The sequence below is a fragment of the Chanodichthys erythropterus genome, chromosome 12 (assembly GCF_024489055.1).
Source record: "Chanodichthys erythropterus isolate Z2021 chromosome 12, ASM2448905v1, whole genome shotgun sequence".
Lineage (NCBI taxonomy): Eukaryota > Metazoa > Chordata > Actinopteri > Cypriniformes > Xenocyprididae > Chanodichthys > Chanodichthys erythropterus.
In genome coordinates, this window is record NC_090232.1 from 3205110 (window position 1) to 3217425 (window position 12316).

The 12316-nt window shown below is 41.9% G+C and overlaps 1 protein-coding gene across 1 annotated transcript; it reads left to right on the forward strand.

Moving 5' to 3' along the window:
- Positions 1-9026: 9026 nt before the first annotated feature.
- Positions 9027-11819, forward strand: LOC137031591 (T-cell surface antigen CD2-like). The gene is made up of 5 exons (XM_067402632.1): positions 9027-9398; positions 9739-10035; positions 10143-10391; positions 11512-11652; positions 11734-11819. Exons 1-5 carry the CDS (start codon positions 9344-9346, stop codon positions 11817-11819), a joined length of 828 nt encoding a protein of 275 aa, XP_067258733.1. The 5' UTR covers positions 9027-9343.
- Positions 11820-12316: the final 497 nt, after the last annotated feature.

Below are 12316 nucleotides of genomic sequence, written 5' to 3' on the forward strand. Positions count from 1 at the left end.
CTTTAGAACACCCACAATTCATGTAAATGTGATAACTCTTGAATGACTGACTGAAAGTATGCCTTATTTAGAAGGAATTTAATTATCCTTCTGAAATTTTTCTATTTGTGGCTTGAATGAAATCTGTTTAAACGGTATCAGATTCCATTTAATAGAAATTATGGTTAAATGGCACTCTATGCTAAAGCAGAGATGGGAAGTAACACCTATGTAGATTTGGGGGCAGAGAAAAGCCCTTTCGAAACAGGACGATATCTGATTGGCCCAAACTCCTTTCAGAGGTGTGACAAACAACTTACTGTAGTTTAAATAGTCATATCGCAAGATCGTGAACTAGTCAAGTCAGAGTCAAGACAAGAAAAACTAGAGACAAGAGAACTAGAAGAAAAAAACGGTCAGCGGTGACAGAGTAAGCAGAACGAGGAAGAGGAACAGACAAGCAGTTCATTCAAGCCATCCAACTTTCACTCACTTTTCTTTTCTTTTACTTAAATTTCTTTCTGCTGAAAGTCTTGTGTTCTCATTTTTTCCACAAAGTTCAACCAACGACTTTTGCCGCTTCAACTTTAACTCCAGCGACAAAGAGACTTCCTTTCATCTTTCGTGATTGGGTTTTACCTAACTACCATCTGGACCTGAAAAGACAAATCATCGATTTGGAAAACCCTTCTCTGCATGCTGACGAGGGAAATTCACATTTAAAGTCAACACGAGCAAGTATCTCCAGATTAAAATTGAACTGGTGCATTTAAATTAATGATTCATGGTTCGTTCATGTTACGGTATGCCGGTGTAGAGATGAGGCTGATACGGATTTCCACAAATAGACGATACTTTAATGAACACAAAGGCAGAGTACATCCAACATACGCTAACATAAACAGAGAACGGACAAGGAGTGAAGGGAGTGAGTGCAATAAATGGGGAGTGCTGACAATAGAGTCCAGGTGCAGGTGATGAGTGACGATGAGGAGCTGACGAGGGAAGTGAGTGCAGGTGTGGAGAACAGGAGGATACTGGGAAATGGAGTCCAGGGAAACAAGGGATCTGTAACAGTACCTCCCCCTCCCGGTAGGCGCGTCCTCGCGCCGTAGATGTAACAACCGGGAGGGGGGCGGGCGCCCTGGAGACCTCAAACCGGAGCAGGGGGAGGAGTAAACTGGAGTGGAGGTCTCCAGGGCAGGTCCAAAAACCATGGCGGGTCAGGAGCCGTGGGCAGCCATGGGGGGGTCAGGAGCCGTGGGCAGCCATGGGGGGGTCAGGAGCCGTGGGCAGCCATGGGGGGGTCAGGAGCCGTGGGCAGCCATGGGGGGGTCAGGAGCCGTGGGCAGCCATGGCGGGTCAGGAGCCGTGGGCAGCCATGGCGGGTCAGGAGCCGTGGGCAGCCATGGCGGGTCAGGAGCCGTGGGCAGCCATGGCGGGTCAGGAGCCGTGGGCAGCCATGGCGGGTCAGGGGCTGAGGGCAGCCATGGCGGGTCAGGTGCAGCGGGCAGCCATGGCGGGTCAGGTGCAGCGGGCACACATGCAGCGGGAAGACATGGCGGGTCAGGTGCAGCAGGCCGCCATGGCGGGTCAGGGACCGAAGGCTTCATGCCGTAGTGCCCAGGCGGCGCTGAAGGACCGGCGGGAGATGGCGGAACCAGCGGTTCAACCGACCGAAGCGCAGCCGGTGCTCCAGAAGGCCGCAGTGTAAGACAGACGACATACCACAAAGTGAACACTGGGGAGAGTGAGGAGGCCAACTGGAGCTGAGGGACGGAGTGACGGAGCGAAGACGGAGGAGTGCAGTCCAGAAGTGAGGGCAGGCCGACGAAGGAACAAGGTGTGAACGGGGGCAGGATGGAGACTGGTGACACTGGTGGACTGCTGGACAACGGTGGAGCAGAGGGAGGTTGGAGCCGGGGTGAAGGTAATCGCCCAGAGGTCCGAGGTGGAGATCTGGGCGAGGGGGCTTGAGGTGAAGGTTCAGTGCTGAGACATATGGAAGGAGGCGGGAGAGGGAGGCAGGGAGGGGAAACAGTCTTTGGGCTGGAGGGTTCAAAAACACAGTTCATAGGAGCAGTTGGTTCGGCGGCGGCGGCGGCGGCTGGAGCGGCAGGCTCGGCGGCGGCGGCTGAGCCTGGAGCGGCCGCTTGCTCGGCGGCTGAGCCTGGAGCGGCCGCTTGCTCGGCGGCTGAGCCTGGAGCGGCCGCTTGCTCGGCGGCTGAGCCTGGAGCGGCCGCTTGCTCGGCGGCTGAGCCTGGAGCGGCCGCTTGCTCGGCGGCTGAGCCTGGAGCGGCCGCTTGCTCGGCGGCTGAGCCTGGAGCGGCCGCTTGCTCGGCGGCTGAGCCTGGAGCGGCCGCTTGCTCGGCGGAGACTGGCGCTGCTTGCTCGGCGGAGACTGGCGCCGCTTGGTCGGCGGCGGAGACTGGAGCGGCGCTGCTTGCTCGGCGGAGACTGGAGCGGCTGCTTGCTCGGCGGAGACTGGCGCTGCTTGCTCGGCGGAGACTGGCGCTGCTTGCTCGGCGGAGACTGGAGAACTTGGCTCGGAGGAGACTGGAGAACTTGGCTCGGAGGAGACTGGAGAACTTGGCTCGGAGGAGACTGGAGAACTTGGCTCGGAGGAGACTGGAGAACTTTGCTCGGCGGAGACTGGAGAACTTTGCTCGGCGGAGACTGGAGAACTTTGCTCGGCGGAGACTGGGGTTGAGGGCCATTTCATCCCCTCAAATACAATTAAAATCCCCACAGGCACTGGAGCTGGCTCTGTGGGGACTGGAGCTGGCTCTGGAGATACTGGAGCTGGCTCTGGAGATACTGGAGCGGGCTCTGGAGATACTGGAGCGGGCTCTGGAGATACTGGAGCGGGCTCTGGAGATACTGGAGCGGGCTCTGGAGATACTGGAGCGGGCTCTGGAGATACTGGAACGGGCTCTGGAGACACTGAAGCGGCTTGCTTCCTCCTCCTCCGCTTACGGGACCCAGTTGAGGATTGTGGGTCCCGTGTGGGGCAGGCAGGGAGTTCGCTGGAAAGGTGTGCGGAGGAAGCCGGAGGTTGACTAACTGGCCCGGCCAACCGTGTTTCTGGATGGACCGGACGACAACACTGATCCTGAACCTCTTCTACCAAGAATTTGGAGCCATTCAACCACAAAATTAAATTGATAGTATCGCTTAAGGAGAAACAAAAAACAGGTTCATCAAAACGGATAGTGTCGTCATCCAATCCATCCAAAAACAGGGAGATCAACTGAGCGTCGGGCCAGTTAGACAAGTAAGCAAGCTCAACGAACTCCTCCACATACCTCTCCAGCGAACGTCCTACCTGCAGGAGCCCGATAATGCGTTCGCTGGCTGTTAGGGTGAGAGGCGATGGAGGAGCTGGATCCAGGGAGCTGGGGAAAGTCTCCATTTTTTTTTCTCTGTGGAAATCCCAAGTTTTGGTCCGTTCTTCTGTTACGGTATGCCGGTGTAGAGATGAGGCTGATACGGATTTCCACAAATAGACGATACTTTAATGAACACAAAGGCAGAGTACATCCAACATACGCTAACATAAACAGAGAACGGACAAGGAGTGAAGGGAGTGAGTGCAATAAATGGGGAGTGCTGACAATAGAGTCCAGGTGCAGGTGATGAGTGACGATGAGGAGCTGACGAGGGAAGTGAGTGCAGGTGTGGAGAACAGGAGGATACTGGGAAATGGAGTCCAGGGAAACAAGGGATCTGTAACAGTTCAGGTCTTTGAAGTGCATATTTTGCTAGGAATTCTGTTCATCATATCACTCTCTCTCTTAAAACTCTTTCTCATTTCCTTTCTTACTGCAACGCATTTGAATGAATGTGTGTGTGTGTGTGTGTGTGTTAGATTAGTTTGTGTTAGAATAAATAAAGTCTCTTCTAGATTTATTAAAGAAAGTTTCTTGTATTATGTGCTTCTAAAATTGAATGTCTTAAACTGTCGATCTTAAAGGTGCCCTAGAATCAAAAATTAAATTTACCTTGGCATAGTTGAATAACAAGAGTTCAGTACATGGAAATGACATACAGTGAGTCTCAAACACCATTGTTTCCTCCTCCTTATATAAATCTCATTTGTTTAAAAGACCTCCGAAGAACAGGCGAATCTCATCATAACACCAACTGTTACGTCGGGATCATTAATATGTACGCCCCCAATATTTGCATATGCCAGCCCATGTTCAAGCCATTAGACAAGGGCAGAACGTCTGGATCTGTGCACAGCAGAATCATCAGACTAGGTAAGCAAGCAAGAACAACAGCGAAAAATGGCAGATGGAGCAATAATAACTGACATGATCCATGATAACATGATATTTTTAGTGATATTTGTAAATTGTCTTTCTAAATGTTTTGTTAGCATGTTGCTAATCTACTGTTAAATGTGGTTAAAGTTACCATCGTTTATTACTATATTCACAGAGACAAGAGCCATCGCTATTTTCATTTTTAAACACTTGCAGTCTGTATAATGCATAAACACAACTTCATTCTTTATAAAATCTCTCCAACAGTGTGTAATGTTAGCTTTAGCCACGGAGCACTATCAAACTCATTCAGAATCAAATGTAAACATCCAAATAAATACTATACTCACATGATCCGACGCATGCATGCAGTGAGCATGACGAACATCTTGTAAAGATTTATTTGAGGGTTATATTAGCTGTGTGAACTTTGTAAATGCACTGTATTATAGTCGAGAGCTCGGGGGCAGGGAGCGTGCAATTTAAAGGAGCCGCGCAGCCTGAATCGGTGCATAGTTAATGATGCTTTAAAATAGGCAGTTAAAAAAATTAATAAAAAAACTTCACAGACACATTTAGAGGACAACTTATATTACATCTTGTAAAAACTGGTTCTAGGGCACCTTTAAGTTAACGTGCTCTAATAAGTATTTTCAGCTTATTACGGCTCGAGCAAATGAACGCTGGACGACTCAGTTGCTCGGTCGTAAACTAAACAACTCTTTATAATTCCCTATAAATTATTTCATTTGAGCTAATTTTTATTGAGCTAATAATTGAGTGATAAAAAGCCATTGCAAAAGAAGTACAAAAAACACACTCGTGTAGAGAACGGGCGATTTCAAACCACGTTTTTTGAGAGTCTTTGGTTTTAAGAAGAAAATACTCAGCAATGGTGTTGACTGATGAATTTGCATATGGTTTGTCTTATTAACACCGCATACACAACATTAAACAGGGCTCTCAAGTCTCGCGCATTGGGCGTGAGACACACGCATTTCAACCCGTTCACACGCTCACACGCCACACCATGTATTTCTCATGCAGAGAAATCTCCAGGATAACGCACAACAAGTTGCGCCGCTAATAGAGGAATCAAGCGAGTTCCCCAAAGAGTTCAGAAAGCCCTGCCACGCACCAGTTAATCTAATAAAAAAATATAGCTACCGAACAGCCAATCAGAAAATAGAATTACTGTATCCGGGTAAGATTTAGATATTCCCGCCACAAAAAATATTTATGTTCTGATTCCAATGACACATTCTGTGATTCACGGGCTCGCGCACTGATTCAGATGCTCGCTGAAGTAGTTAGCTACAGAGGAGGACATCTGTCAATCACATTGATTCACATCTGGCTACAGACTGATCGTGATCGATGTTGGACCATATCCTATGAGTACAGTAAGTCATACTTGGGTAAAATTGGTTTTATATTCGCACATTCGGACTGCTGATAAATTCAGACTTTCCAATAAATGTGCAATAAATTAATGTTTGCGAATTTTCGAATATTCGTGTATTTAAAGCTGCAGTCAAAAAATGTACAAAAAATATATAATGAGAATATACAACATGAATCAATTTTCCAAACCGTGTTTCTGTCTTATCCTGAATCATTATGGTAAACTTATAATAAGTGTTTATATTCGGACTATTTCAGACCGGACTGGTAGGACTCGCCGCAGAGCATGACTTTGTGACTCGCCATAGACATACCAGACATAGCTCCGGCTAGAATGTTCCTCCGCAAGACGCGTGCAGTTCTGTTTATTAACCGCTAGAGGGCCAAAAATCGCGGACAGCAGCTTTAAATTACGATTATTTTGAGAAAATGAGAGACGTTTTTTATTTTTATTTTTTATTCAAGTTGTCGTCACCATTTCTGAACAAACTTATGATTAGGTAATATACATAACAAGTTTGTGTTTTATCTTAAGGTTTTCATTCAGTTTAAAACAGTAATTAAAAACAATATGTGTAAACAAAAAATATAGGCCTAAAGAACAAAAGCATTATAGGCTCAAGCAGCGAGCGGGAAAAAACACTAGTTAAGCAGAGTGCGCCAGTTATCGTGACAAATGTAACGTACATATAAGGTACACTAGAGTCGGAATATGGTTACCATGTTTATATTGTTTCACATTACAATGTTGAGGAAAAACAACAATATAATGTGTATGATTATATTACAATTATCTATCTCTCACACTCACTCACATACACACAAAAATGCTGAATTAAATAAATATTTTTTTATTTGTACGAATGTGTCATTTTTCATATCAGACCCCCGTCGCCACCGAAATCTCACTTTGAACTCAGTTCAAAACTTGAGAGCCCTGATTAAAACTTAATTTTTTTAAGATTTGGTTGCATTTTAGCTCTTAAAAATTAATGGTCAAAGTAAACAACATTATACTGTATATCATCTTCAGTTCAGTTGATTGATTCAAAACCATCATTAAAGACATGCAAATCTCAATCGTTCAATATAATGGTGCAATGAATCCAGGATTTGGCAAAGGATGTATGATAATAATGTTTGTTAATGTTGCTCATAACTAAATATTAGCGGGTCCCTGAAAACACCTCATCTAAAACACACTAGATACAGATCACTTGTCTTAATGCACACGTGTCATTTCTTTATCATTTTAAAGCATTTAAAAAGGTAAGTTGCTCACAAGATGGCAGCATTGTATGACATTTATGTATTTAAGCCACAGGTCTCTGGTACAGACAGGCAAACCATTTTTGGTTCATGATCCACCAGTTGAGAACCACTGTCCTGGATCCAGTGTGAGAAAAACATATAGAACAAACCTTCATTCAGCCTTTAAATAATAATAAAAAAATAAAATAAAAAAAAAAAAAAACATTTTTTTCCACGTTTTGGTTTTAGAGATGATCAAATCACTTTTATATAATAAAACAATATTTTTGTCACTTTTTGTAATAACGTGATATATTTGTAGGAAAGGTCACAATTTATCGTGAAAAGTGAAAACTTCAAATTGAAAATGAAATTACACAGATAGCGAATAAAGAGAGCCTCCTTTATAATCTCTGAAGCTGTCACTCATTGTGTGAAAAATCTTTTAATTAATTAATTTAGAATAAACCTCACAATAAATCTTTTTAAGTCATGTCTCTGCTTTGTTATAATGAGAGGATTTGTGAGCATATAAAACTAGTAAACTGGCAATGAACATAAACTCGTACAGCGTTTTGAGAGAAACTGAGAGGATTCTCTCACTGGTAACTTGGACACTTCTGATTGGTCATTATTTGTAACAGAAATGACTGTGATTGGCTGCAATACTCACTGTTGCAAAAGAACGGCATTTGCAGTCAACCAGATCGCTTTAATTAATTTGATTTCTCTTTTATTAAAGGTGCCCTAGAACTTTTTTTAAAAAGATGTAATATGAGTCTAAGGTGTCCCCTGAATGTGTCTGTTAAGTTTCAGCTCAAAATGTAATTCATTTTTTTAACTGCCTATTTTGGGGCATAATTAGAAATTAGCCGATTCAGGGTGTGTGGCCCTTTAAATCTGGTGCTCCACGCCCCAAGAACTCGCGCTTGCCTTAAACAACATAAAAAAAGTTCACACAGCTAATATAACCCTCAAAATGGATCTTTACAAAGTTTTCCTCATGCAGCATGTCTAATCGCCTAAGTACAGTTTTTATTTTGATGTTTACATTGATTCTGAATGAGTTTGAGGCTATGATCCGTGGCTAACGGCTAATGCTACACTGTTGGAGAGATTTATAAAGAATGAAGTTGTGTTTATGAATTATACAGACTGCAAGTGTTTAAAAATGAAAATAGCGACGGCTCTTGTCTCCGTGAATACAGTAAGAAACGATGGTAACTTTAACCACATTTAACAGTACATTAGCAACATGCTAACGAAACATTTAGAAAGACAATTTACAAATATCAAAAATATCATGTTATCATGGATCATGTCAGTTATTATTGCTCCACCTGCCATTTTTCGCTATTGTTCTTGCTTGCTTACCTAGTCTGATGATTCTGCTGTGCACAGATCCAGACACTGGCTGCCCTTGTTACTGTTACGTAACAGTCGGTGTTACGTTGAGATTCGCCTGTTCTTCTGAGGTCTTTTGAACAAATGAGATTTATATAAGAAGGAGGAAACAATGGTGTTGGAGACTCACTGCATGTCATTTCCGTACTGAACTCTTGTTATTTAACTAAGCCGACGTAAATTCAATTTTTGAATCTAGGGCACCTTTAAATAATTAAAAAATTACATGTTACACGTATTAATAACTACGTTAATTCTGCAATATTATTTTGTATTGATCTGAATAGAGAGTGATGTCACTTTCCCGCCGGAACACGCCCCCTCAGCCGGACTGAGGCGAAAGAGCCTGTCATTACTGGATTTAAGAGGGAAAACTGCGAAAACGCGAGTAAAACAAACGATTAAATTAAAGATTGGACTCCATAGTGTTCTTTACAACTTACCAATAACCCAGTGATCCATGGATACTGACATGCAGTCAGGAATCGTGTTTCCATCCTGCCATTAGATGTGCTTGATTTCGTGTGAATGCTTTATATGCTGTAAATACAATACAGGTAGGTGTAAATCCGGTGATCATTTATATCAACGTTATTACGTCATATTGTCCAGCCCTAAGTTTTTGTAAGTGTTTATTGAAAAACATCCAAATATGCAAAATATAAGATGAGTATGATTGATGAGTATAATATATAAGAATACAATATATAGGGTATGATTTTACCTCAAAATTCAACATTTTGACACAAAATGATAACTGCAAATCCATGTTTCGCTGCCTGGAGTCCAGTTTTTCGAAGCATTCACGCTGAAAACTAATGCTGCCACTCAGTGGGCGTGGCCTCAGTCACAACGGCCGGCGGTGACGTCACGTGCACACCCACCTGACGACCCTCTGTGAAGCTCTGACACCTTCTGCCTCAGTCTGCACGAGTTCAGTTCATGGTTGTGTCTGCATATCCTCCAACAACACTTCTCCTGTTTCCTCCAGTTGATTGTGAGAAGGTTCTGGAACATTTGCTGTGTTCAGAAGAACAATGATCTTCCAATACAATCTGTTATTGATCTTCTGTGGCTTCACTGCACTCTCTGGTAGGTTGACTTCATTTTCTATAGAAATGTTAATAGACTGAAGTTGAGATCAAAAGTTATGATTTGATTAAAATATATCCATATTATTAACATTTGTTCTTATGCATACTGCGTTATTTTATATCAACTCAATATTATAAATCACCAATAAATCATAAATTTTTATGGGAACTGTTTCCAATAGTTTTTTCTATGGTTAGTGTCTGAACCAAAATTGACCTTTAAAGTGAAACCCAACCTGAGAATGATTCCTGTTTATACTTATTCCTCATGGTAAACCACATATGAGCATCTGAACCCTGTTGAGTTTTATTAAATAATATAATTTTATTTATTATAGTCTCAACAGAGACATGTGGAAAAGATCTACTAGTGGGAACGTCCTGCATCACGAAGCTACAAGAAAAATATAAAGACAAATCTAATGACATAAAATGGACCCATTCCTCCAGTTACGCCGTAATTGAGAGGAGAAATAAGAAGATGAAGTCAAACACTCCAGGTTTAACAATGGAAGAAGACGGATCATTAAGATTTGAAAGTGTTAGTCTGAAGGACACGGGCACATATACATACACTGTTACTAGTTCTGATGGTACAGAGATTGCTAAAGATAAAGTGGAAATTAAAGTATATGGTAAGATGATAAATATTTCTACACTTCCAACACAATAATAATAACAAAATAAGATTGTATATTTCTAATTACAGTTTTAGGAAATAGCCACAATGTTTGTGTTACAGAAAAGGTCCCTAAACCTACAGTGATGATCAACTGCACCGCTGATGGGAATGCTGCTCTCTCCTGTGACGTGGAAAACAGTAAAGATCCGAGTCTGACTGTATCCTGGTATGAAGATGGAAAACTCATCCAGAATGAAATAAATCCTCAAGTGTTCTTGTCATCTACTCAAGTACAGGAGAATAAAACATACTCATGTGAGACACACAATCCTGTCAGCAGAGAGAAAAGTGAGAGTGTTACAGTATCGTGTAAGTTACTTTATTTCACATGCTTTTCTTTCTTGAATGTACTGATCTTGTGTTATAATTAATTATTCATTTTTATCTTTGTTAAAAATGCTTTAAAGAAACATAAAACATCTAAATCTAGAGCTTTCTGCATTTTGAAAATTGTGTATTATATGTTGGTTTATTCACTGTTAAAAATTATTGCAATTAGCAATCATAACTTATAAATCTATCATTAGAATAACTTCCCTAGATTGAACTTGAGATAACTCAAATATCTAAGTTGTCACTTAATACGGTGACATTTCAAGTTGAATATAATAATTTTAAGGCTGCAAAAACAATTGAAACAATTATTTTCTTTACAGTGTTCTTTATTCAACATCAAAGTCATCAAAACTATGAAATGACACAAATGGAAGTCTGAGAATTATGTGGTGGCCAAAACAAGTTAAGATAAAATAAATAGGAGAAAATGCTACCCTTTATGTTAATGTCAAAGGTCAGACTCAATGGTATTTGAATTAGTCAAGTCACGTCACCTTTATATAGTGCTTTTTACAATGCAGATTGTGTCAAAGCAGCTTTACAGTGATAACTGGTATATAATTTTGGCTGCACAGCAGCTCTTAAAGACAATGGTGTTAATGCAGGCAGATGCAAAGCACTGTTGAATATCAAATGGCAACATGTTTGAAATTACCTCATTTTTGCAAGGAGCAAAACTATGCAAAGTAAGAGACAACACAACCCAGACTACATTAAATATGGTTCAGTTGGTACTGTATTGGGTCGTAATGTCGGTTCCAGCCTTTTAATCATTACTGAAGGAGGAACATGAATGTTGCACACTTGTTGATGCTTTTACTCCACTAGCCAATTCAAATCATCCGGCAGTAGACTTTAAAATGAAATGTATACTTCTAGGGATTACAATGAAAATTTTAGATCAAACGTTTTAAGGTAATTATACGCAAATTCAATGGAGTGTGTCTAAACATTTGACTCTCATGAAATAACGTTAGATCGTACAGTATTACACATGATGCATTTTGTAGGATTTTAAACAGCTTAAAACAGATGTTTTTTTAATGTTCTACTTGTTTTTTTTTATTTCATGACATCTGTTCCTGGCTTACAGGTGGAAACCTTGTCCATGGTCATGACTCTGGCTTTGACTTGATCATGGTGAGCATCATAGCCAGCGGAGGAGCCCTTCTGCTGCTGTTTCTCATCATCTGTGCATATCGAAGCTGTCAGCGAAGCACAAAGCACCAACCAGGTGAGGTCATTTAGCCAACGGTCTGTGGGCATGATGTCTGAGGCTGAGACTAGTCTCCCCTCTTCTCCCTCCATTCCGCAGCTCACCACCATGCCCACCTTTGTAGCATTTGTCAAAACTGTGGTGAGAACCGCCTTCTGCTGAAGCAGGGTTTCATGACCATTTAACCAGTGGAACTGGAACGCAAAGCCTTTTACCACAGTTTCCTGTATTCTCATATGTATTAGATTTAGCATGTTGACTCTGAGAATAAACTGAATCTTGGTTTCACAGACAAAGCTTAAAGAGTTAGTTCACCCAAAAATGAAAATAATGTCATTAATTACTCACCCTCCTTCCACACCCGTAAAGCCTTCATTCATCTTCAGAACACAAATGAAGATATTTTGATTAAATCTGATGGCTCAGTGAGGCTTGCATTCAAAGCAATGACACTTCCTCTCTCAAGATACATAAAGGTACTAAAAACAAAAAATATAGTGATGGGCCGATTTCAAAACACTGCTTCAGAGCTTTACGAATCGAATCACATGACTCGGAGTGCCAAAGTCACGTGATTTCGGCAGTTTAGCCGTTTGATAGGAGATCCGAGTCACTGATTTGATTCGTAAAGCTCAGAAGCAGTGTTTTGAAATCGGCCCATCACTATATTTTTGTACTCTGT